Source organism: Dendropsophus ebraccatus, chromosome 15 (genome assembly GCF_027789765.1).
Source record: "Dendropsophus ebraccatus isolate aDenEbr1 chromosome 15, aDenEbr1.pat, whole genome shotgun sequence".
NCBI classification, from domain to species: Eukaryota; Metazoa; Chordata; class Amphibia; order Anura; family Hylidae; genus Dendropsophus; species Dendropsophus ebraccatus.
In genome coordinates this window covers 49,797,395-49,825,252 of record NC_091468.1, presented here as the reverse complement: position 1 = coordinate 49,825,252, position 27,858 = coordinate 49,797,395, and the positions used below count along the sequence as shown (strand labels likewise).

General features: G+C 43.3%; 1 protein-coding gene across 6 annotated transcripts in view; it reads right to left on the bottom strand.

Annotated features, from left to right (window-relative positions):
• The window catches only part of SLX4IP (SLX4 interacting protein), a 112,777-nt gene that overhangs the window by 81,975 nt on the left and 2,944 nt on the right, over positions 1-27,858 (bottom strand). For 5 of the 6 annotated variants that reach the window (XM_069954761.1, XM_069954765.1, XM_069954759.1 and 2 more), the window contains exon 2: positions 27,198-27,247. In XM_069954761.1, coding sequence (XP_069810862.1) covers positions 27,198-27,224 — 27 coding nt within the window. In that variant the 5' untranslated portion in view covers positions 27,225-27,247. Of the gene's footprint in view, positions 1-27,197; positions 27,248-27,358; positions 27,412-27,858 lie in introns of those variants that run through there. The other variant, XM_069954763.1, reaches the window with a different exon arrangement.

Here is a 27,858-nt window from a genome sequence, read left to right as displayed (position 1 = left end):
GAGTACCCTATCAACAACACAAGTTATAGTCACCTGTCCCAATGCGCACGCAGAGCCGCATCCTGCTACTGGACCCTGCAGGCTGTTTTCGGACCTCCCCACCAGCTACTGTACATCACGACCCGGCTGACGGATGCTCGCTCAGCCAGTCAGTGACTAGGGCAGGACATTGCTGCAGTCACTGATTGGATAAATCCCACCAGTCTGTGATGTGGAACCAGGGTTGTGACGTACCCGGAACTGGGAAGAAAATGACTGCCGGTGGGGTACGGGAGCCCAGTGATGCGGAGCAGCACTGCGAGCAATAAGCATAGTCTTTTTTTATTCTCCCCCCACCCCCTGCCCATGATGATTTTTTTTACCCCTCTATCAGACTTTTCTCCTTTATACTGAGCAATATGAGGTGTCCCTCTATATTTCTGAGGCAAGAGACCAAAAAGCATTCAGCTTTAAAGGACAATCGGAAAGACTCCTTTCATTTTATATCTGTCATTCAACAGTCCTCAGGTGATCGGCACTGCTGCAAGAGTTCTCGGCTTGACACTTGAAACACAATGTAAAATTTGTTTGCAAAATATTGTCTCACTGTCAATTGATGTGCGCCTTTATTCTTTTACGAAAATTAGTTTTCTCTTTTGTTCTGGTGCCACTTAACCACCATAAAACAAATTTAATAAGGTCACAAAGCAAAAACAAACACCAGTAAACCGTACGGATGACATTTTGGTTCCAATCATTTTCTACCACCAGAGGACTTAATGAAAGGTTATTTTGATGCAACAAAACCAACGAGGGCTCCTTGTTGAAATCTTTATGGAATAATCGTCATCGAGCAATAACTCAAATGATATTACACGTTCCAAATTGTACTAAATAAGTGCCAAGGCAAGCAAGACCGGCCTCCGTAAATCAGCACTCTCTAATGAATGAGCTCCGTCGGACTGGAGAATTCTTATCCCTAATCATTTAACAAATAATTTCAGGCCCGTTATTAACACAAGGTTCCCTTTCTGCTAATTTCCTGATAACCACTCTGGTCAGCATCATTCTCAGTTCTCAAGTGACTTGCATGGGTCCTTATCTGTACTTCAGTTTCCCACTGTCAGGCTCTATTTTTCCAGTAAGACAGCAGAAGCAAAGATGAGAAATGTTGCTTAACACCTCCTTGCCCTTTGGCACTACTGTCACCTCAGGATTTCCCTCGACAGAAGAATTTGTGAATTTATTTGTGATACAGCTGGTGCTGACAGCTATAGTAAATCATAATGAATTCTCCTATAGAGTTCTTTTCTGACAGGTGATTAACCATGTAACAAAAAACTACGCTTGTCAGAAAAACATTGCCAGGCCATGGAGCATCATGACCCTAAATGACTCTTGCAATGGAAAAAGCTAAATATTGTTATTTTTCTTCGCCAAGAGATCCATCCGCGGACATCTTTCAACACATGTTGCATGATGGCATTGGAGAGGACGCTCAAGGTCGACTTGCTTCCATGCCGTAGCTATGATCCCTTTGAGAGCTGCCAACATAGATAACCACGTGTACAGTGTGCTCATTGTCAAAAAGATATAAAAGTAGAGGAAAAAGTAGAATACTGTGGAGCTTGAGCTTTTCAAAGTAGAATGTCTTTGATTGTGTACTCCTCCTCGAGCCAAGCTCTGTTCTCCTGCTTGGATACAACTTGGCCAGACGTGCTGTGAGGAAAAGTAGGCATGAGGCCCGCTGGAATTCCCAGTTTGCCAATATGGCTATTTTATGAAATATTTGACAGGTTTATTAGTTAAATTCGAAGAATATTATATTCTTAAAGGGACCCCAACCACCTCCCTAATAGAGTGTGACTTTGAACCAGTACCTTATGGCTGCTGGGCACAGCTCTCCAACGCTGTGCCAGGGTGTCAGTTTCGAAATATCAATCTTCATGTCAGAAATTAATTTATTTTAATTTTGCTGGAATCTCTCATCCTAGCCATGGATTAGTAGAGACTCACGAAGACTCACTACTTGCTGTCCGCGTCTTATTCCCAGCATCCACGCCTACATACAACACCATATTACAGAAATGAGCATGAGGCCTAGGGATGTCTCACAGACCATAGAGGTATCTTAGCATTTTAGCATTTAGCATTAGGCATAACAAGAACACCTCATGCTGCATGTAAATCAGCCAGCGTTTGTAAGTTGGGCGGTCCTGGTCTCCTAAGGATTCATAGGGTACTATTAAAAGGAAAGATAATCGGCCGAATCGGGCCAATTCGGCCGATTATCGCTCCGTGTAATAAATGCAACGATCAGCCGATGACAACGATCATTGGCTGATCGTTGATATAGGTTAGAACCTATTTTTGTCGGGCGCCGACTGCGCACCGCTGCGAGTAATAGCGGTGCACGGGCAGCGACTAACGATATACATCACCCATCCACGTTCCAGGGCTGCTCCTGCCGTCCGCTTCTCCCTGGGCCCCGCGCGCGCTCTAGCTTCACAACGGCCTGTCAGCTGATAGGCTGCTCAGCCAATCACAGGCCGCGGTGGTCCCAGCCTGTGATTGGCTGAGCGGCCTATCAGCTGACAGGCCGCTGTGAAGCTAGATCGCGCGCGGGACCCGGGGAGAAGCGGACGGCAGGAGCAAAAATAGACTACTTTTTAACCCCGAAAAATCTTCTCAGAAGTCAGGGGTCGTCTTTTACACCGGGTGTTGTGTTATAGGGCGGGTGCTGAAACACTTCGGAACCGGACTAAAGAATCTGTGGTCGGCACATACGGTGGGGGAAAATAAAAAACATCTGCATCTCCACCGTATGCAGTGACCGTATGAAGGGCAGAGCAAGCTGCAGGTGTCTGGTGTATAGAAAAAAAATAGATCCAGTAGAGTGTCGCTGTGCCCAGAAAAACTCACCTCACCCGTCTGGCCCACCCTTGTATCCTACCGGTATTACTGTACCTCCTTCTCTGCCTCTCAGATCTTGCTGCTGTCTGATGTTTTTTTATTAATTTTTATTTGGTTTACGTTTGAAGAGGGGTAGTCCTTTACAGCGAGTATGTCCCAAGCTCTATATTTTAACTGGAAGAGTTGGGGGTTGTCTTTTACGTCCAGTCATCTTAAATGCCGGAAAATACAGTACGGTAATATGGTCCAGAAGCATTTGCAGCATGTGCAGTAAAGCAGGGAGTACTCCATCGGCACACTGTGCAAGTGAATGCTGTAATATAAATTTCCATCAAAAAAGAACACACCACTTTTAAAATAACACAGGAACCAAAGTACTAATTTGCAATAAATGACTGCTTTATTAAACAGTATATAATCTTGTTTTTAACGTTATGGCTTACATGTTGCTGTGCCTAATACTAATGGGATTATTATAAGGTCTCTTGCCTACTAACATTTCCCCTTATAGCTGAAAGATACTGATATTTTTTCCAGACTTGCTTTATAGAAGCCAAAACCTTGTTGATACAGTTGTGTACCAAACTATGCTGGACTCTCTTAAAAATGCTGATCGTGCAAGGATACGAAAATATATGTATATACATATATTCTTACTCAGTAAGGAAGCCAGACTGTTTACATGCTTAAGTGGCTGGAGACTATACTGTGCGTGTGTGGTCGAACAAGTTAGTATTGCAGCTATTTAAAAAAAAAAAAAAGCCATATGCCACATGTAAACTACAGCAGCAGCGGAGTCCTAAAACTCTCAACATGAATGACAGTTCTGGCAAAGCTACAACCTGTAATAAAAATTATAAAAAAGGGCAGAGTATTCTAAACAATACAAACTAATAATGTCACAGGAAAACGAATCCAAGAAGGATTCTGGGCGTGAAGCTTTCCACCAACTTATATGTAAGTCCAGCTTCCTTCTGGAGGAGAGCTAATGTGCATACTGTTTTTTCCAGAAAGCATTGCTTGGTCTGTAAGGGCCCTATTACACAGAGGGATAATCAGCCGAATGGGGCCGATTCAGACGATTAACGCTCCATGTAATAGAGACAATGATCAGCCGATGACAGTGATCATCGGCTGATCGTTGATTGAGGTTTGGATTTAAAATCGTCGGGCTATGTGTAATAGTGATGCGGAGCTGACGATTCCCCAAACACTTTACACCTTACCACTCCCCGCTCCCGGTGTTCTCTCCTGTGCTCCGCAGCTTCCCGGTCCCAGCGGCTGCAGCGCCGCTCAGATGCTGTTGCCACCCGAACCAGGAAGCTGCAAAGCACAGGAGAGAAGACCGGGAGCGGGGAGAGGTAAGGTGTAAAGTGTTTGGGCAAGGGCTGCATGGACATCGCTAACAATGTTATCAAGCCGTTTAATAGGTATAGTAAACAAGCGCCTATCTAGCAGATCAGTGCTCATTTACTAAAGTGATCGGGGCATAGTCGGCATGTGTAATAGTACCCTAAAAGGTCCTATTCCACAGGCCAAGCAGGGCCCGATCAATTATGTAAACAAGCGCCGATCTGCTAGATCGGCGCTTGTTTACTGGGCCTATTCCACGCCCCCAATGATCGTTAAGCGAGGGCTGCAGGAACATCGTTACCGATGCGCGGTGGGGGACCGATGATTTTAGGTTTGGCCCTAAATAATTGATCAGCCGATGACACGATCATCGGCTGATCGTTTTCTCTATTCCACCGAGCGATAATCAGCCGAATCTAGCCAATTCGGGCGATTATCGTTCCCGTGGAATAGGCCCCTCAGCCTACCTATACCAGCTTGGCACTCTCCCCAGGAAACACCTTAATTCCTCAGACTGAAATCAAAGGCTTGTCAACCAGTCAGACCCTTATGTACAGATGGATCCTCTTGCCTTTGGCTTATTTCAAGGATTGGGCACTGTCAAGGAACCTAACATTAAATAGGTGGCACAAGAGAGCCAGGTCTTTTTATTCTAGCCGAAAGCTAAATTGCATATGTTTTCCCAGAAAGCCCTGCACAGCCTATATGACTCACTATGCCAGCTTAGAGTTGTACTCAAGCAGAAACCCTATCATACCAACTTATACAAATCTCTAGTCCAGGCGTTCTCTTCTTCTTGTCAAGTACCACCTATAAAATGTGCAATGCAGGCTCCTCATATCTCCACTTCAGGTGTTCTTTAGTCATATCTTCTTAACTTACACTTTGTAAAGAATGTGTTTAGTATTAACCCTTATGTACTTCAGGTCAAGGGGGTTCTCTACCATTATCCTATATTGTAAATGTATACTATAAGCCTCTTAAGTTCTCCAGGTCAGATTTCTGTTGGAAGTATACATGTATGATACACACCCTTAAGTCCCCCAAGGCATAGTGTCTCGGTCCAATAAAGCACCCACTTGTGTATGTCGATCTATAGCAAACGCCCTTAAGGTTCTCTAAAGATTTAGCTCACTGGTAAACTGGCAACTAATATACTGGATCCACCATTATACATCTACTTTTATTCTGTAAATCACTTTTCAAAAAAAATCTTAAAAGCTATAACTTTTTTTTTTATTTTTACAAATAAGATGACTATATGAGGGTTCGTTTTTTGTGGGACAAACTGTATTTTCTTTGGTACTAATTTAGGGTTTATAGGATTTTTTTCATCACTTTCTATTGTTACTTTGTATAAACCAAAATAGCCATACTGGCTTTGTATTACCTTTTTTCCCCCTGGCATTTAGCATGTGGGATAAAATATGCATTGGTTCACTAACTGGGGCAAACCAAGTACTGTATATGTACAGCATTTTTTTTTTCTCTTCAATTATTATTATTATTTATTTGTAGAGCGCCCTTGTTTCCAGAGCGCTATACAAGCTATAGGGGTTAACAAACACTACAAGATCAAAAACACATTACATGAAGGTGAATGGCAAACTGGTACATGGGGAAAGAGGACCCTGCCCGTGAGGGCTTACAATCTATAAGAATAATTTTTATTATATTATTAATGGTGATCCTTGTGTTTTTTTCCAGTTGATCAAATTTTAGTTTTACATAATATGTAATCCCATCCAAGAATTTCAAGATTCCTGACCAGGCTTAGATTTACTAGGCCTCAGAAATGCGTTGTACTTGACTAGTGACCATGGCAGCAGCGGGAGCATCAGTAAGTTGCAGTCCAGCAAGCAGTGGCTTTTTACCAATTACCAACCAGTGAACATACTAAGGATGACTTCACACACACAACTTTGGTTAGCAGCCTATGGCTATGTTCCCACATTGGTAAAATGTCGGGGAAGGCGGACGTCTAATAAATGGCCATTATTAATGATCACCATCATTAAAGTGACTCTGTACCCACAATCTGACCCCCCCCCCCCCAAACCACTTGTACCTTCGGATAGCTGCTTTTAAACCAAGATCTGTCCTGGGGTCCTTTCAGCAGGTGATGCAGTTATTGTCCTGAAAAACAACTTTTAAACTTGCAGTCCCGTATCAAACTGGCAAGGCCTAAAGTGTCTGTGCATTAGGCTGGCACAACCTCTCTGTCCCTCCTTCCCACCCTCTTCATCATTAGGAATGCTCCAGGCAGATTTTCTACTATACATCACCTGTGTGAACACTGCACATGAGTTGGATCGTTAAGGCACCTGAGCAGTGTTCAGACAAGTGAGGAATAGGAGAAAACCTGCATGGAACATTCCTAATAATGAAGAAGGCGGGGAAGAGGGACAGAGAGGTTGTGCCAGCATAAGGCACAGACACTCTAGGCCACGGCAGTTTGACACAGGGCTGCAAATTTAGTTGTTTTTCAGAACAATAACTGCATCACCTGCCGAATGCACCCCAGGACAGATCTTGGGTTAAAAGCAGCTATCTGACGGTACAAGCGGTTTTGTGGGGGACAGATTGTGGGTACAGACTCGCTTTAAAAGCGGTCGTCTATTTAACAACACAGCCACCTTTTCCAGATATGTTTCCGAAGTGAACACATAGCCATAGGCTGTATCCATGTTTTCAAGGCAGCCTAAAGAAATATCTATTTGTTTACACCCATTGCTAAAAAAGTGCGACCACATGTGAAATTAAGAATCACACAGTGGAGGACAGGTACTCCAGAGCAAGAGATGCTCTTTGTAGCGCCACTGTCCACCTGGCCAAGAAACAGGGAACCTGTTTAAAGGGCTCCCTCTATTAACTCAAAATTGTATAATAAAGTACTATGGATTAAACTTTTAAAGAGACAAAAAAAAAAAGAAAGTATAATGTTAAAGAGACTCTGTACCCACAATCTTACACCCCCCCCCCAAACCGCTTGTACCTTCGGATAGCTGCTTTTAATTCAAGATCTCTTCTGGGGTCCGTTCGGCAGGGGATGCAGTTATTGTCCTAAAAACAACTTTTAAACTTGCAGCCCTGTGTCAAACTGGCGTGGCCTAGAGTGTCTAGGCCTGCACCGCCTCTCCGTCCCTCCTCCCCACCATTATGAACGCCGCTGGGTAGGATTTTTCCTATTCTTCACTTGTCTGAACACTGCACAGGTGCCTTAACGATCCAACCCATGTGCAGTGTTCACAGTTGATGAATAGCAGACATTGTTCTAGGGGCATTGATATTGATGAAGAGGGCGGGGAGGAGGGACGGTGAGGCAGTGCAATCCTATAGCTTGGGTACTCTAGGCCAGTGCTTCTCAACTCCAGTCCTTGTGGCCCACCAACAGGTCATGTTTTGTGGATATCCCATACAGAGAACACCTGTGATAGTACCTGATGAACTGAGGATAATTATATCACCTGTGAAATACTAAGGAAATCCTCAAAACATGACCTGTTGGTGGCCATGAGGACTGGAGTTGAGAAGCACTGCTCTAAGCCACGCCAATGTGACACAGGGCTGCAAGTTTAAAAAGTTGTTTTTTAGGACAATCACTGCATCACCTGCCATACGGACCCCAGGAAAGATCTTTGATTAAAAGCAGCTATCCGAAAGGGTTTGGGGGTTCAGCTTGTGGGTACAGAGTTGCTTTAAGTATAATGCTAAGGCAGGAATAGAAATAAAGAAAGAGAAAAAAAAGCTTATCTGTTCTGATCCCCCACCCCGTAGATCTAGTCTTAGCAGACACTTCAGTTTACTGTCGATCTGTGGCTGACACATCCACTTTAATATTATATGGCTGACAATAAAAGTTTCCCAGGTATGTCATTTTATAAATGTTTTAAAAGCTTTCTATAGCTATAGACTGTCAAACCATCTATGCCCGGTGTCAAGTGCAAAAAGAAGTGCAACCCATAAAATTTCAAGGGCTATCTTTTCCCATGGAACTGGGAAAAGCATTTCAGTAACAGGATAATGTCATCCGACATCTGAGGATAATAATTATCCCCGGTTAAAATTTAGTGAGCTGGAGAAGGCTTTGAGGGTTTAGAAAAATGCCTGAGCCCTCCTGAGACAGACAAATGGAAGCTGGTACAGATAACAATGCCTTTAAGAAAGTATGCATGGCATTTTTCAAGGTAGCAGCTTATAAAAACACACAAGTCTACATCATAGGGAGATATTCTTAGCTACACATCAACTTCTAAGTTATCAGTGGTAGAATAAACTTTGTCTGCAACACTGTGATGAATACAGCTTATATGGTCTCTCAATAATAATAAAAGAAATAGCGTAAAATTAGTTTAGATTGTAAGTTAGTGTAGATTTATTTTTACATGCGGTTTTATTTTTATTACTTAAAGCGAACGTATCATGAGGGACATTGCTGTTTTTTTTTTGTTTTTTTTACCTTAAATGGATCGGCGCTGGCGTGGGGATCCTGGTGGCGCGGTCCTTTTTTTGAACCACCGGCTGGTTCCCGTGCTTGGCACTGCTCTTTTTCCGAGCACCAGCCCGCCCCAGAGCACTGGGGGCAGGCAACACTGGGGGGCGGAGGGCTTAAAAAAAGACCAGTGCTGAGCTCGGGAACCAGGCGGCAGCACAAAAAAAAGGACAAAGCCGCCGGCGACGATGAACTGATATAAAAAAAAAAAAGCAGCAATGGTACCTGATGGTACATTCACTTAAAGAAAAAGGCGACTCTGTACCCACAATCTGCCCCCTCCTGACCGCTTGTACCTTCAGATAGCTGCTTTTAATCCAAGATCTGCCCTGGGGTCCGTTCAGCAGGTGATGCAGTTATGGTCAGGGCCGTATTTACCATTAGGCACCCGTGGTCCGGTGCCTAGGGCAGCACCTTGCAGGGGGGCAGCACCAGGGAGCAGGGGGACAGAAAAAACTTTTTTTTGTTTTATTTTTTTAGTTTCCCTCCTCCTGTTCAGACTTGCCATTAAATCTGGTGTCTTTTCCAGGGGGGTGGGAGGTATGGTGGTATTGGTCAGGTCTGGTATCGCCAATAGGTGCGTGAAGATGGGGCGTCTTCAGGTTTAGTGCCTAGGGCAGCAGCAGCTGTTAATACAGCCCTGGTTATGGTCCTAAAAACATACTTTTAAACTTGCAGCCCTGTGTCAAATTGGTGTGGCCTAGAGTGTCTGTGCCCAGGCTTACACCGCCTCTCCGTCCCTCCTCCCCACCCTCTTCACCATTAGGAATGCCCCTGGGCAGGATTTTTTTCTATTCATCACTTGTCTAAAAACTGCACAGGTGTCTTAAAGGACAACTCCCATGAAAAACCTTTTCCCAGTAATTGAAGCACATTACAAAGTTATATAACTCTGTAATGTGCTTCAATCACCTATCTTTTCCCCCCTCCACCCCACACCAGGAAGTGCACTCATACAGACCTAATTACTGTCCTCACCAGTTTCTTCTCTCAGCTCCTTCTTGTGACGATGAGTCATCAGCAGGAGGGCTGCTATAGCTCCTGTTACACCAGCCTCCCCCTCCCCTGCCTTGTCAGGTGACTCAGCTTGCTCAGCTCCCATTGGCTGAGCAACTGCAAGCCATCTTAGTCCATGTCACTTGTTTATCTTCCCTAGTGACATGACTCATTCACTCAATGAGTCCACTTGGCAGCAGAAGAGAGTATGAGGGGAGGGGGGAGCTGCCTATGTGCTGGGAGTCTGTCCCGAAGGAAGATAAGCAAGTGACATGACTCAGATGGCTTGTAATTGCTCAGCCAATGGGAGCTGAGCAAGCTGAGTCACCTGACAAGGCAGGGGAGGGGGAGGCTGGTGTAACAGGAGCTAGAGCAGCCCTCCTGCTGATGACTCATCGTCACAAGAAGGAGATGAGAGAAGAAACTGGTGACAACAGTAATTAGGTATGTGTAAGTTTCTTGCACTTCCTGGTGGGGTGTGGAGGGAGGAAAGACAGGGAAGGGGGGGCAGATAGGTGATTGAAGCACATTACAGAGTTATATAACTTTGTTTTGTGCTTCAATTACTGGGAAAAAGCTTTTCATGGGAGTTGTCCTTTAACTATCCAACACATGTGCAGTGTTAACACAGGTGAATAGCAGAAATGCTGCCCAGGGGCATTCCTTATGGTGAACAGGGCAGGGAGGAGGGACGGAGGGCTGGTGCAAGTCTAATGCACAGACACTCTAGGCCACGGCAATTTGACAAAGGGCTGCAAGTTTAAAAGTTGTTTTTTAGGACAATAACTGCATCACCTGCCGAGCGGACCCCAGGACAGATCTTGGATTAAAAGCAGCTATAAGAAGGTACAAGCGGTTTGTGGGGGGCAGATTGTGGGTACAGAGTCGCTGTTGGGTCAAGGAGATACCTGGTACTTTTCATATCTATCTGTGCCTCCAGAACATAGAAAAGTGTCAAAAAGGTGTTTTCAAGCCCCTGAAGTGCTGAGGACTGTAATGTCTTCTTGCTAATATGCCATCCTGAGCCAGGTTTCCAAATCTCGCAGGTGTGATATTTGAACAGCTGGCTGTCAAATAAGCAAGAACAGGGATGGGAAGAGGAGCGAGGAAGTTCTACAGCCCACGGGCTTAGGAATAGCTACCAGAGGAACCTGTAGTCTAAAAATGGCGGCATTTAGGGCAGGGCCAACTCTACCTTTTCTGTTATCTAAAGCCGAAAAACTGGATAGCACCCGCTCCCCGTTAAAAATTATAAATAAGAAAGGTGAGCATATGGAAATTCTGGTAACAGTACCAACAAAGTGTACTGTATACCTCTATACAATAGTCCAAATAACTGCTGCATTTCCAGCTCTAACTGCTTTTGTATTCCACATCTGTGTCCAGCTGTCAGTTGCATTTGCAGGTCATCTGATTCATAGAGGTCCCGGCACTCACCAACATAATTCTTTAATCTTTATTAGGCTTTACATATCCATAGACAATAAGAACACAGGACGCGTTTCGGCAACTGCCAAGAAGCATCCTGCATTCTTATTGTCTATGGATATGTAAAGCAAAATAAAGACGTTGGTGAGGGCCAGGACCTCTTTGATTGCTATACAACTGGGATTATGTTCCTTTCTACGTGCACCACTACATCCTTCCACTGAGTGCCCTCCAGCTTGTCTTTGTATCGGATGAATTGGTGTATAGACAATAAAAAATATAGGCACTCAATGGAGCATGCCACCATTTAAGGACTCTGTAATATTCTGCCTGAGGCGAGATAGTCATCTCACCCTATGCAGAAATGGTCCCGGTTGTGGGCCTGCTTTTGACCTAAGCAGAGGTATCAGGGAGTTAGAGTCACGACCATCAACTATTCTCAAAAGAGTAACCTTCGTCCTCTAAATATAGCCTTACTTTTCATTGTATTCCTACCTTTTTTTTAATATAGGTAATTGCTAGGGGGCCACCTCTACTTTATAGATGCCGCTGCCTAGAGCAGTAAATGACATACATCTTCTGTTATATATACACATACATACGTCCAAACAAGCAAAAGTAATTAGAACAATACAATAGCTCAATTGTTGTACGATATCCCTTGACATGCTCTTACTCTGCTTATGGCTGTAGAGCTACATTTTTAATAGCTTAGAAACCAAACTCCCTTTTATTATATGGAATCAGTAAATGTAATTCACCTAAAAGGCTTGGCGAAGGTAGAAAGCCATTAAACTACACCATTAGTCCTTTTATAGGTGGTTAAAAAGGTTTTATAATGTGCAAGAGTTTGGAGGAATCTGTCGTTCATTTTTTTGTCACAATTGTCATCTTATTAGCGGACATTAACTCCTCACATAACACCGATAAGGCCGCACGTAAAACATCACTGCCCTCCCGGTGACTCTCAATTATCACCTTCATAGATAAGCTAAACGCACATACCAGGGTGCCTTCATGCCTACTCCGACAAGCTCAAATCCACCACAAGAAAGCAACCAAAAAGCCACAAATTTGGCATTTTCTGCTATGATAAAAAGTTTATAAACAATTCGCCAACCGCTTACAAAAGTTTAAAAGAAAACTACAGCAATAAAAAAACTTCTCAAAACGAGTCTCAAAAGTTCACCAAACACATGCAAAGTAAGGCAAGCCACAGTCACCAAGCCAAAATGGGTCTACAGTTTGATAGAAATGCCAATAAAACTAAACACACGTAGTGCCCTAAGTTTCCAATATCCTGTTTTTCAAGTTAGTTTGTGGCATACGTCTGAAAACCAGTCACAGTCAATTGGTTAAGTGTATAGTTTTTTTTTTTTGCAGGGCTCAAATGAGTAGGTGGCCATTAAGGGGGTAATTCACCAATAAAACTCTCTTTCAAATCAACTGGTCCAAGCAAGTGCCAGAGATTTGTAATTTACTTTTATTAAAAAAAAAAAAAAAAACTCAAGTCTTTCAGTACTTATCAGATGCCATATGTCCTGCAGTGGTGTATTCTTTCCGTTCTGACACAGTGCTCTCTGCTGCCACCTTTTTCATGTCACGAACTGTTCAGAGTAGTAGCAAATCCTTATAGAAAACCTCTTCTTCTTTAGACAGTTCCTGTCATGGACAGAGGTGGCAACAGAGAGCACTGTGTCAGACTGGAAAGAACACACCACTTCCTGCAGGACATACAACAGCTGATAAGTACTGGAAGACATGAGAATGTTTAATAGAAGTAAATTACAAATCTCTGGCACTTTCTGGCACCAGTTGATTTGAAAGAAAAAAAAAAAGGGTGAACAGCCCCTTTAAACAGTAGAACAGATTAAACAGATTTGGAAATGGAATAAACATAGTCACTTTCAGGCTATGCCTGTGGCATCAAAATGGCTGCGGACTAAAAACGGACACTGCAGGTCAATTAATGCAATGGTTTCTGGTGGATTTTTTTATGTAGCTGCAGGGTTCGCACTCGCATCTGTACAGAGTAAACAAGACCTAAAAAACTTGTTTTTAAAAATAAATAAATAAATTACATAATAGTCAGCCAAATATTTGGGAATACTCACTTCAAATATACTGGTCATTAAGGCTGGGTTCACACTACGTTTTTGCAATCCGTTTAAAAAAAAAACAAAAAAAAAGAAACGGATGAAAAACGGATGGTAAAATAGACGCATGTGTGTGCATCCATTTTGATCCGATCAAAACGGATCCGTTTGTTTTTTAAAGTACACAAAAACATAGTCGACCTCATCTTTGTGTCCGTTTAAAAAAAGGATCTGTTTTGATTCTTTTTTTTTTTAATAATGGAATTTAATGGAAGAACGGATCAAAACGGATGCACACATATGCATCTGTTTTCTTCATCCGTTTTTTGCAAAAAAAAAACTAATGAAAAAAACGGATTGCAAAAACGTAGTGTGAACCCATCCTTACGATGATCTGCTGATCTGCAGTCAGGCGAAATATTTTTTATTTTTTTAGATCAAATTGTAGCATAAGCGGCGTGATTCTATTAACCCAGTCGCTGCGATTTTACTATTTGTTGACCATTTATACTTTTCACTTTTAATCTGAACTTAAAGTGAATGTACCACTAGGTACACCGATTTGTGTTTTCTAACTGAACAAACTGGTGCGGGGATGCCGGTGCCACTGTCTAGTTCCAGCGCATGGCGCCGGCATGAAGCACTGGAGGTGGGCCTGCCGCCCCCAAGTGTGATGAAACCCCTTCCCCTCTGTGACGCGACTCCATTAGAATCAATGGACCCGCTTCACAGAGGGAAAATCATCACACTGGGGGCCGGCGGGCCCACCTCCAGCGCTTTATGCTAGGCCGGTGCTGGTCTGTTCACGTAAAATAACACAAAGCAAATGTACCTAGTGGTGCATTCGCTTTAACTGCAAAGCAGGGAGTGACTACTAGGCTGAGGGGAGTGAATTATATTTAGGGGGGTGCGATTATGAAGCTTCGAATCCCAAACCCTCAGCCTACAGTCATAACCCTTCAATCTCTGAATCACACCCTGTTACATTTCCATTTGCACCTCTTTCTTACTGAAGTTCCCGCCCATCTGACTATTCAGTGAAAAAAACTAATTGTCAATTAGTAAACAACCTGTATCTGGGGAAGGGGGGTGTAGACAAAAAGTTAAAAAAAAAAAAAAAAAAAACTTTTGCATTCAGGACCCTCAAGATACAAGATAATGTAATAAAGACAATTTTTCTTCACCTGACCACAGGTCGGGTCAGGTCAAAGAAATGTTACTGAGACTTTTCAGAACAATTTGCTTACACATAGTCTACCATACCATATTCCTCAGGAAAAACGTTACCAACATAGAGATTTTTTTAGTTTTTGCTATTACTTCATTATGCATATACGGCAACTTTTTTTTTTTTTTTGAGAATGCATTTGACATTGGTTTTCCATGGATCCGGCAATTACATACTTCCATCCAGGTTACAGGCATTTCCCAGCCACGTCTGAGGCAGTGTGGGATCAGATTGTGCAGACGGTAATGATATAAACAAGGTTCCTGCCTGATACAACTCTCATGATTAACAAGCTACCAACATGAAAGGGAGATGTTTGCCTTCCATTAAGATACGGATGATAAAAAAGCAAGTAAAAAGAGAGAGGGGGCCGTGGCTATCAGTGACAGGACTGATAATGGAGCCCATTTAAGGCTATTAGTTTATCAAGAAGTTGTCCTGATGAGTTCATCTAGTCACTCACGGGTAGAAGTCTACAGCTTCCCAGACGAGCGAGGACTCCCGGGCGATGATCGCACAGACTATTGTACTAACCGATGATCACTAGCAACCACTGTCCAGCCTAAACATGCCCCGCTTGTTACATGATGCATATAATATTTTAAAGGGTTGCTGGACATAACAAAACTGGCGGACCCAAGAAGAGAAAAAAAAAAAAAATACTCATGTAGCTGCCCTTATCCCCTGCTGTGCCTGGTGAATAATTATTTTTTTTATTTTTTTATGTCTCAGGCTGAGCCCACACTCAATTTTGCGGTGTCCTATAAACCCTTTAAATTGGCCACACACAATAGAAAAACATTGACTGAGCCAATCGATTATAAAGAGAGCTAATTGATTTTAATGAGATTGGCTGACTATCTATTATTGTACATATTGGTATCTAGCCTGACAGCAACTGGTTGGGGTGATAAAAGTTGGAAATGTTGGAATTTAACATGCCCTTTCCTTCTGTTTTTGAGGAGACAAGCTGCTGCTAGAGGGCTCTGGCAGTGTCTCCCCTCCCCCCATTTAAAATATACAATGCCAGAAAATGATAGAATCAGGGATTTGATCAAAGTCCGGGAAATGATGAAATGACCGCGCTGTTACATCATTTCCCTGAAGAAAGTCAGGGATTTAATAAAATCCCTTACCTCTTTCAGGAAAATTATGAAATCAATGAGTCAGGAGTCACCCGGCTCTACATTTATTGAGTAATACGACAATAGTCGTTGAAAAGCGATTTATTTATTCAAGACTAATTAACAAAGGAAATGGGTAGTTAAGCTAATATTTTTACCGAATGCAAATAATAAATATTCACGTTCATTCATTTTCTTAAATTTAAAGCGACTCTGTACCCACAATCTGACTCCCCCCACCCCCCCCAAACCGCTTGTACCTTCGGATAGCTGCTTTTAATCCAGGATCTGTCCTGGGGTGCGTTCGGCAGGTGATGCAGTTATTGTTCTAAAAAACAACTTCTAAACTGGCAGCCCCGTGCCCAACGGCCGGGGCTTAGATTGTGTATGCATTAGGCTGGCACAATCTCTCTGTCCCTCCTCATCATTAGGAATGCTCCAGGCAGATTGTCTCCTATTAATCAGCTGTGTGAATACTGAACATGGGCTGGATCGTTAAGGCACCTGTGCAATGTTCAAACAGAAGAAAATGTTCTAGGGGCATTCCTAATGATGAAGAGGGTGGGGAGAAGGGACAGAGGGGTGGTGCAAAGTTAGGGCACAGATATTCTAAGCCCCGGGCGTTTTGGTTAATGTTGTAGTAACTACTTGAGGAGCGTTTCTAGGTAGCCAATCTTTTATAATTCCGACTGAGGTACCGATTTGGTATAAATTATTATTATTATTTTTTTTACATCTAATACGATCCCTACAATGGTACTTCTATCTAATGGGCCTCTATCAACCTTAGGTACATACACCAAAACCGTGGAATCTTCCGACACGTCTTTAACCCCTTAGCGACCAATGACGTTCTGAACGGCGCTGATCCCGGCTGACACGTGCAGCCGGGCAGTGCCTCTATTAGCCGGGCAGTGCAGCCGGGCAGTGCCTCTATAAGCCTCTAAGTGCAGCTGTCAAACCTGACAGCTGCATTTAGAGGCACTGCGCCGCACGTCCCTGGTGTCTAGTGGGACGGATCTCCCCCCCGCGATGCGATCGCGGGGGGGAGATCCGTTCTTCTGCCCGTGCCGGGCCTCAGCGTCGGAATGACGCTGATCCCGGCTCGGCAATAGATTGCTATGACCTGCAGCAGGCCATAGTAATCTATGACCGATCTAATCGATCTTTGCTGTGTATATACACAGCATTGATCTCTATGAGAAATCAGTGCTGTCTATATACAAGTCCCCCAGGGGGGCTTCTAGTTACAGTAAAAAAAAAAAAGTAAAAAAGTGTTTTTATTAATAAAAAAATCCCCTCCCCTAATAAAAGTCCAAATCACCCCCCTTTTCCCATTTTATAAATATAAATTAATAAATAAATAAATAAACATATTTAGTATCGCCGCGCACGTAATCGCCCGAACTATTAATTAATCACATTCCTGATCTCGCACGGTAAACGGCATCAGCGCAAAAAAATTCCAAAGTGCAAAATTGTGCATTTTTGGTCGCATCAAATCCAGAAAAAATGTAATAAAAAACGATCAAAAAGTCGTATATGCGCAATTAAGGTACCGATAGAAAGAACACATCATGGCGCAAAAACCGACACCTCACACAGCCCCATAGACCAAAGGATAAAAGCGCTATAAGCCTGGGAATGGAGCGATTTTAAGGAACGTATATTTGTTAACAATGGTTTGAATTTTTTACAGGCCATCAGATACAATATAAGTTATACATGTTATATATCATAGTAATCGTAACGACTTGAGGAACATGCATAACAAGTCAGTTTTACCATAGGACGGACGGCGTAAATGCAAAACTCCCCGAAATCAAAACAAATTCGTTTTTTTTTTCAATTTGACAGCGCAAATGATTTTTTTCCGGTTTCGCAGCATATGTTATGGAAAAATAATGCCTGTCATTGCAAAGTACAATTGGTTTCGCAAAAAATAAGCGCTCATATATGTCTCTAGGTGTAAAAATGCAAGCGCTATGGACTTTTAAACTTAAAATGGAATAAGCAAAAGCGCAAAAACGATCTTTAACGCTCTCTGCCTTTTGGCATAAGAAGCACAGAATTTTTGACCCGTATAATTCTTCTCCTACAGCATTGCCACATATATATCGTGTGCACCGGATTTTTACGAATGTCACATGATTCCGTTCCACAAAAAACGCAATGTGCTGTACTGTTGCCGTCAGCCGCTTGCCCTACCGATGCAAGTAACACTACAGACGATTGGCCCAATAGGGTAAGCAATGCTCCGGCAACTTGTTCATTTCTTCATTTCCCTGAAATGGTTAAGGGACTTGATCAAATCCTTAACTTTCTTCAGGGAAATGATGTAACATATTTCCCTGCAACATATATACTAACTAAGCATGCATGTATATGTGGGGAAGATATCGGTCAATCCACTAAGGGCATGCTCAGTGCAACTGCAGTCTCTGGGAGGTACTGGCAGTTGGGGTGATGGGGTTAAGCCATGTATAGGTTTTCCCAGTAAATACCAGCGTGACCAGTGTCAGCCTTATTACCAGGACCCAGGGCACTGTCAGTCCGCCCATGCCAGGGTGCTTTCTGCTCTCTTGCACAGCAAAGTCATAATGAGAACCAACTCAGAAATGCTTACTTTCCATTTAATCGGGGGAATAAAACGCATTAAACAACTTCTTGTCATAAATCGGAGCCGGCGACCCATATAATTGTAATTTTTTTATGTCGAATATCAGACTGCATGGCAAATTAGAGGGTTAACGCTTGAGGTAATGCAGCCCCCCCCCCCCTGCTTGTCCTGGTAACACTATGTACATCTACTAAATGCAATTTGCTTCGGATTTACTTGCCAAATGTTTTCTACTTTTCACCACATTTTAACAACTGACTGACATTATTTTATTAGCTACAAACTGGCTACTTTAGACAACGCCGGCTTAAGCACAACCTTCCATAAAAACTGGGGCTCTGTTTGTCTTACAAGTCACCAAGTGAAACAAGAAACTGCCCTGGGAACTTTATGATAATAGATACACAAGCCTTCATTATCGTAAAAAATCACAAATGTGGCACTGTATATATACACACACACACACACACACACACACACCAGCACATGTGTGCGCCCCAGCCGGGGGGGAAATATCGCCTATTAACACAAGGCTAACATTTCTCACCATGGGCACACTGGTATCGACACAGTTACAATAAATGTCCATGTTCCTAATAAATTATATGTATTTGGGGATAATAACGGGAAAAATAATTGTATGATGGGTGACAGTTTTCTTGACCGTTTCTCCCCGGTCTTAGGGCCCTATTCCACGGGACGATTATTGATCGCATAATCGTTAACGATAAACGATCCAAACGACTGCTATTGCGAAAGACCTGAAATCGTTTACCCATTTACATGGAACAATAGTGGTTACTTATGATCGTTCTTGCGGTCGTCTTGTCGTCACTACTGCGAACGACTGAACATCACCTTATTCAATGCCAACAATTTGCAAACGAGCAACAATAAAAATAGGTCCAGGTCTTATTAAACGATCAATGATTTCTCGTTGGGTCGTTAATCGTTAACTGCTATTCAAATGAACGATTATCGTTTATATTCGAACGATTTAACGATAATCTAAGCGATGGAATAGGGCCCTTACACTGTCACGTTCATAAATCTTGCAAAATTGCATCAAGGGAAACGGGGCTTATGTAGGTGGTACGTGTCAGTGTAACAATCACATGAATTCCAGGACACAAAGATTCCCAGCAGCACATTGCCCAGTCTCTGTTACATTTCTTCTTCAGATAATGCATCCTGGTGCCATCTTTTCCCAGGCAGGTGACACACACAAAAATTGAGTCATCCACATGATGTAAAGGAAAACATGGTCCATCATACCAGGCCACCTTCCTCTATGTTCCTGGTCCAGGTATGATGCTCATTTGGCGTGTTGCACTGGTCAGGGGTCAGCGTGACCGGTCAGCTACAAGGCCCCCAGCTGCAATGTCTTGTGTGTTTTGACGTATTGTAAAATCTTTAGCCAGCAGGAAGATTTTTCTACAATAGCTTTTCGTCAGAAACACACCAGACAGGATAGTTTTCACAACCTTCACACGTCAATGAGCCTTGGGCACTCATGACCCTTTCCCCAGTTCACAGGGCGTCCTTTCTCTGGTCACTTTTAGCAGATATTAACCAGTGCACAATGGGAAAACTCCAGAAGACCTATCATTTTGGAGATGCTCTGACCCAATCATCTATCCATCACAATTGGACCCTGATCCTGGTCACTCATTCTTACAATACTAGGTCATTTGTCCTGCTACCTTTACACTAACTTGGAAAACTGACTGTTAACTTGCAACATGACTTGGGATTAAAGGAGAAGTCCGGCAGATTATGAAATCCTGCAGCCAGCAGGGGGGAAATTGATTTCAAGTGCTAACTTACCTCTCCTCATGCCTGCAGTGAGCGGGTGGGGGGGCAGCTGCAGGCATGAGGAGAGGTAAGTTAGTACTGACAGCTGACACGGGAAGAGGTAAGTACCTACTTGTAATGAATTTCCCCCCAGACTTCTCCTTTAAGAGCCAAACCAGGAAAAGGAAATTTTGGGGTTGTTGCCCCATTTGCTTATAGAGCTGGGTCCTAGTTATGTTTTTTTTTTGTTTTTGGCTTGTTTGTAGGTTGACCATGGACTTACCGGAAAGCCAGCTATAAAATGTGGCACTGGGAGCAATCATCTTCAGCTAATTTGCATAAATTTTTCACCAAGGAACACTGCCTGATCAATAAGACTCCTTATACCAGCTGATGGTGGTCCCTGAGTTGGTTTGTAAAGTTCTGACTGTCTGTATTCACCACTAGGTGGAGCAGATAAGTATACTGCATACTATTTTAATATTAAAGGGGTAGTGCGGCGCTAAGAAATTATTCACAGAATAACACACATTACAAAGTTATACAACTTTGTAATGTATGTTATGTCTGTGAATCGCCCCCTTCCCCGTGTTCCCCGACCCCCGCCCGTGTACCCGGAAGTGTGGTGCATTATACATACCTGTCACGTGCTGACCCCCGTCTCCGATCTTCTGTCAATTACGTCATGTTCAGCCGGCCGAACAGCTCCGACTGTCCCTAGTGCTGGCCGCCCTCTGCAGCGTCATCAGCTGCTCAGCCGCGATTGGCTGAGCCTAACTGTGCTCAGCCAATCGCGTCTGAGCATCTGGTGACTCTGCAGAGGGCGGCCAGCACTAGGGACAGTCGGAGCTGTACGGCCGGCTGTCTAAAGATGACGTCCTGGCACAAGATGGCGGACGGGCGCGACACAGATCAGGTATGTATAATGCACCACACTTCCGGGTACACGGGCGAGGGGGTGGGACACGGGGAAGGGGGCGATTCACAGACATAACATACATTACAAAGTTGTATAACTTTGTAACGTGTGTTATTCTGTGAATAATTGTTTACTGCCGCACTACCCCTTTAAGTTCAATGTGCTCAAACTGTCCCATATCTTGTTATAGAAGAGACCAGGGATAAATGTACAGCATTTTGATGGTAATATGTACAGTACAGGACGCCAAGTAAAGAATAAAGGCTGCAAAACAATGATGCAAAGCAGAGACCATGAAGAAATTGCTACACAAGGTATATTAGACGATTGCAAAGCTCTTTAGATATACAAGAGTTATGTCAGTAAATCTTATGGCGATTAGTACCGTGGGCTATAGTTTCACTTCCGAATTTGTGGGAAAGCGACATGCAGCGAGAACATGACACATCCGTTCCCTGAAATTATATAAATTCCCTTTTGTAAAGTTCCAAAAAAATAACAATAATGAGTCACAAAAAAAGTACATGAGAAACGGCGGTAAGGAAGAGTTAGGCGGATAAAAATACATCATAAAGGAGAAGTAAAAGTGCAGAGTCACTATGCACATCCATTCACAGAACCTAAAGTATGACTCTGGGGATCACAAGATCTCGGCGTGGAGGGAGTCTGCTGGTGTCCAAGGTGATGACGATCCAAACATTTATTTTTTATGTTTTGTACTACACACTTGTAACATACACTATTATCCATGGAAAACCTGTCATGCTCTGGACAGTTCCTGACATGGACAGAGGTGGCAGTAGAGAGCACTGTGTCAGACTGTGCCACAAGCTCAGGCTCACATCAGAAGGTTTTACCTTTGAATACTGTATAAGTGTAAGATCAGGGCCTAACCACATTACATAGACATACAGAAAGGTTTACAGGGCCATTATTATACACTTCTGTATAGTTATACTCATAGATAGATAGATAGATAGATAGATAGATAGATAGATAGTGTATACCTCTCATGTATAGCCTCAGTGTATACCTCTCATTTATAGCCTGTTTACACCTCTGACATATATCCTCAGTGTACAACTCTGACGTAAGCCCAAGTGTATACCTCTAACATAAATCCTCAGTGTATACCCTCGACGTATAGCCCCAGTGTATACCTCTGACATAAATCCTCAGTGTATACCCTCGACGTATAGCTCCAGTGTATACCTCTGACGTATATACTCAGTGTACACCCCCCTACATATAGCCTCAGTGTATACCTCTGACGTATAGCCTCAGTGTATACCTCTGACGTATAGCCTCAGTGTATACCTCTGACGTATAGCCTCAGTGTATACCTCTGACGTATAGCCTCAGTGTATACCTCTGACGTATAGCCTCAGTGTATACCTCTGACGTATAGCCTCAGTGTATACCTCTGACGTATAGCCTCAGTGTACACCCCCCCTACATATAGCCTCAGTGTATACCTCTGACATATAGCCTCAGTGTACACCCCCCCTACATATAGCCTCAGTGTACACCCCCCCCTACATATAGCCTCAGTGTATACCTCTGATGTATAGCCTCAGTGTACACTGCCCCGCCCCTACATATAGCCTCAGTGTATACCTCTGACGTATAGCCTCAGTGTACACCTCAGACGTATAGCCCCAGTGTATACCTCTGACATATAGCCTCAGTGTACACCCCCGACGTACAGCCTGAGTGTATACATCCGATATATTTTGACTCTGAGATCACATATATATATATATATATATATATATATATATATATATATATATATACATATATACACACACTGATGATTTCTCAGGTTCCCTCCCATCGATTAGCCGATCAGGATCAGGTTACACGCTGGCACATTACAGGACGTAATGAATTGAAGCTGTGTACAAGAGACCTATTTATAAAGCCAAAGCTATTCACCATTTACAGGGCCAAAATCCTTGTAAAACCTTCCTTATAAAAACATGCTTCATTTGCTTGGAAATGTCCTGGAACAGACAGCAAGTAATCGCATACATCCCGAGCATTAAGGCCCCGCAGCCGGGAGAGGAACGGGCCAATCAATAGGGTTTCTATGTCGCTGTGTGAAATAAACAAGCAGTACAGGGGGGTTACCAGTCATGTTATGCGGTACTAGAGGATGGAGTAAAGACTGTCTGCTTCTACCTCTAGGCTTCGCTATTAAAAAATTTTCATAAAAAATATAGTGTCACTGTCATTTGTAAAAACTTTTGCCATGTCATTCAGACCTGTACTGATCAGAATGAGAGGGAGAGGACCACAGCTGCAGCGAAGTCCACTCCTGCTCTGTGTTAGAAAAAGAAGAGTCAGGCTCATAATGTAAGTCTATGGAGCCCAACAGTTTTTTTTCTTACACAGGGCGGGAGTGGACCTCGTTGCAGCACAGTCCTCTTGCGCTGGTTCTCCTGACCAGTACGGGTCTAAACACTCAGACCCAGACCGATCAAAACTTTTGACATGTCTCTATGACATGTCAAAGGTTTTTGCAAACAGTGACACTTTAAGCAAATTTGATTGTCCCTATCTGATCCACCCTATATCTGATCCTCCTTATAAGTATATCTATTGGCCATATGATCGTTCAGCTTACAGTCATCTAATGTTTCAAGGGGGAAACAAGATAAGTGGGGAAAAGATCTCTGACGCTGCTCGTCTTGCAGGGAAGCAAAGGAATACATTGGTTCAGGAGATTGTCCGGCCTTTTAATTTGGCTGAGAGTGCACAAAAATAATAAACTAATAAAAGTGATACTCACCTGATCGTTCCCCTCTGTCGCTCCTGCTGGTGTCTGTGCTTCCTGGTCTATCTTGGGTCACTGGTGCCACCAGTGAGTTCTAGGAAGAACCAGAATGGGAGCAGTGTGTGTGTGTGTGTGTGTGTGTGGGGGGGGGGGGGGGGGGTTGGGGGGGTCTGATGGAGTGTAGTAGAAGGGGACATCCCCACATCTAAAAACGTAGTACCTTCCTGACCTTCAGTCAGGTCCCTGGATCAGCACGGTAATATCAGTTCTAGTTGGTTCAGCATAGACTAGTACCTGTTTTTTCTTTGGAAAGTTCCTGCCTCACTATATGCACTGGAAGAGCTTTCAACACGTTTTAGCTTAGCGGAACCTATTCGCTTCTTCTAATAAAAGAATGCAGCACTTTCTATTGTGTCAGCTATTTTCATTCCAGAGCCCAGGCTCAGGCAAAGAAGTGCGGATAACACTAAAACGTGGAGGTACAGCGCCATCTAGTGGGCACAAAAAAATAGCACTGGACTACACAACTTCCAGAGGGAAAGTTATAGATCTACTGCAGCGCAATAGTAAATATGAAATAGTTCCAAATGCATGGGGATTCCACAACCTGTGCACCAATAAATGTAGTTTCTTAGAAGTGCATATGCAAGATCTTCAAGATTATTGCTGCGGAACTATGTAGACCTCAGAGCTGTTCAGAACTCTAAAAAAGCTGAGTGATAACCCCATATGGTTACTACAAAGAAATTGAGATCACACAACTTCCAACTCTATGAGCCGAATAAAGATAACTGAGGGTTATACTTCGCTGTCTTCATTTGACCCATAGAGGTGAATGGAATGGCAGTGTACATGTAATACTCCATCCAATTAGGGAGAACACAGGTCCTCTGCTCTGGTAACTGGTGGGGGTCCCAGGAGCTGGATCCGATCAATCACCCTGAAGATAGGCCATCAGTTGTCTAAGGCTGCATTCACACGTCCGTAAATTTTGCGGACATTGGGACAGTGAAGACCTGTCATGGAGTGTTTCCCTGCCCGGCATGATGTATCAATATCATGCCAGGAAAGTGTTTGAATCTCCGCGGGTCTGTCATTACAGTGCCTCAGAGATTCAAACTGTTTCCCAGCTGCCGGGATGATATTGATACATCATGCCGGATGGGAAACAATGCAGCACAGGCCTTCATTGTCCATAAAATTTACGGACAGGTCAATGCAGCCTACACCCTGAATTAGCACTTTAGAGTTTGCGGATACTGTCTCCCACAAACAGCTTTACACCTGTTCTTGGGCTGTATGTGGTATGTTGCAATACCAGACCCAAACTGAGGACAGGAATTATGCTGTTTATGGAAGAAAACAGCCATGGTTATTCTAATCCCGGATAACCTCTTTACAGAAATATTAAAAATTACATGGAGGGGAGTTGTTTAAAACAACAGTGACTATATAAGTTTATGAAGACAATGGGGGAGATTTATCAAACATGGTGTAAAGTGAAACTGGCTCAGTTGCCCCTAGCAACCAATCAGATTCCACCTTTCATCTTCCAAAGAGTCTGTAAGTAATGAAAGGTGGATTCTGATTGGTTACTAGGGGCAACTGAGCCAGTTTCACTTTACACCATGTTTGATAAGTCTCCCCCATTGTGTGAATTTTAATGAGGCTACATAAGGCACATCACATTTATCAATCACTTTTTAATAGTCAATGAGCACATCGGACTCTACATCAGCTTCCCATTCTGCTAACATGAAGCCAACATAGAGCCCAACAAAATGGCATAAACGTGATATGAATGCAACCTAAGGGAAATATAAGCTGCACAGCGCATTGTGCTAAACATCTTATGTCCTTTGGCTTACTAAGCATAGTTATATACATGTGATGGCAGCTGTACATGGTCATGCAGCTCGCAGATAAAACGAGAGGTGATGTACCACAAGGCTGTGCCTGGTAGAAAAGAAGAGGTTCATCTTGAGGACTGGAACCTCTTTATTGGTGGGGGGCGGATGTTCCACCATCAAGGGAATGGAGCGTACTGCTACGCACTCCCCCGACTGTATTTTGGAGAGACCTCATGCAATCCATAACTTTTGACGTATCTGATGACATGTCAAAAAGTTACTAAAAAGGACAGGAAAGCTTCAAAGCGATACTGTCAATTAAAAATAACTTTGGACATGTTACACAGACAGGTCAAAAGTTTTGATTAGGCACAGCTGTGCACATAACTCACTGACAGACCGGGATACAGACTCCATTGTCAGTCTATTGAGCCCAACTCCGGCAATGGGCGTGTATGGGACCCATTCAGCTTCACACTACAGGATCCGCAGCGGCTTTCGCTGCAAACTCGCAGCGTGAAATCCGCTGCGGATCCGGTACGTGTAAAGCTACCCTAAAGGAGAAGTCCGGTGAAAATTTTTATTAAAGTATTGTATTGCCCCCCCAAAAGTTATACAAATCACCAATATACACTTATTACGGGAAATGCTTATAAAGTGCTTTTTTCCCTGCACTTACTACTGCATCAAGGCTTCACTTCCTGGATAACATGGTGATGTCACTTCCTGGATAACATGGTGATGTCACTTCCTGGATAACATGGTGATGTCACTTCCTGAATAACATGGTGATGTCACTTCCTGGATAACACGGTGATGTCACTTCCTGGATAACATGGTGATGTCACTTCCTGGATAACATGGTCATGTCACTTCCTGGATAACATGGTCATGTCACAATCCGACTACCAGACCTGTGCAGGCTGTGGCTGCTGGAAAAGATGATGGCAGAGGGACACTGAGGGACACAGGACACTGAGCATCCCTCTGCCATCATCCTCTCTAGCAGCCACAGCCCACACAGCTCTGGGAGTCGGGTCGTGACATCACCATGTTATCCAGGAAGTGACATCACCATTTTTTATCCAGGAAGTGACATCACCATTTTTTATCCAGGAAGTGACATCACCATTTTTTATCCAGGAAGTGACATCACCATGTCATTCAGGAAGTGACATCACCATGTTATCCAGGAAGTGACATCACCATGTTATCCAGGAAGTGAAGCCTTGATGCAGTTATAAGTGCAGGGAAAAAGCACTTTATGTGCATTTCCTGTAATAAGTGTATATTGGGGATTTGTATAACTTTTGGGGGGCAATAGAATACTTAAATAAAAATTTTCGCCAGACCTCTCCTTTAAACAATACTGTGAGCTGTAGAGGCCAGGAACATGCAGTATAGACATGATATAGGTCATCTCCAGTACAGCCAAAGCTTGAGGTGGATCCAGCAGGAACTATACGTCCTTCCTTTACATTTCCTATTACTTTTGAATCCACTTCTTGTATTGGCTCCAAAAAAAAACACTTTTTTCTCTGCACAAAACCAGCATCGTTTCTGCAACATGTTCCCAGTCTTATAAGCCAGAGGCGGACAGTGATCCGTGTAATGACTAGTTCTTACCTTCACAACAAGTTTGTCAGACATCATGTCATGGCGTCCAGACACGAGACCTGCAATGATCAGCAGAGAAAGATATCAGCACAGCAGGTACATTCACATTCCTTTACTCAGCAAAACATGGCGGGGCAGGCCGAGCAGCCGCCTCCAGGGATAATCCTCACGTTATAGCTGTCAGGGCTTCAAGAGAAGACACAGGTGGTTAGAAGGAGAGATCCCATTCTCTCTAATGTCTGCCGCACCATACACCTCTTGTGTATTCACCCTCAGATGGATCCAAACCCTATAACAAAACCTACATGCTGGGAAGCTTTACTCTTGTTCCAAGATTACATTAAAGGGGTAGTTCACAAAAAAAAAAAAAAAAAATCAACTGGTGCCATAAAGTGCCAGAGATTTGTAATTTACTTTTATTAAAAAAACCTGAGTCTCCAGTACTTATCAGCTGCTGTGTGTCCTACAGGAAGTGGTGTATTCTTTCCAGACTGACACAGTGCTCTCTGCTGCCACCTCTGTTCATGACAGGAACGGTCCAGAGCAGCAGCAAATCACCATAGAAAACCTCTCCTGGTCTCCAGACTGGAAAGAATACACCACTTTCTACAGGACATGCAGCAGTTGATAAGTACTGGAAGGCTTGAGATTTTTTTTTTAATCAAAGTAA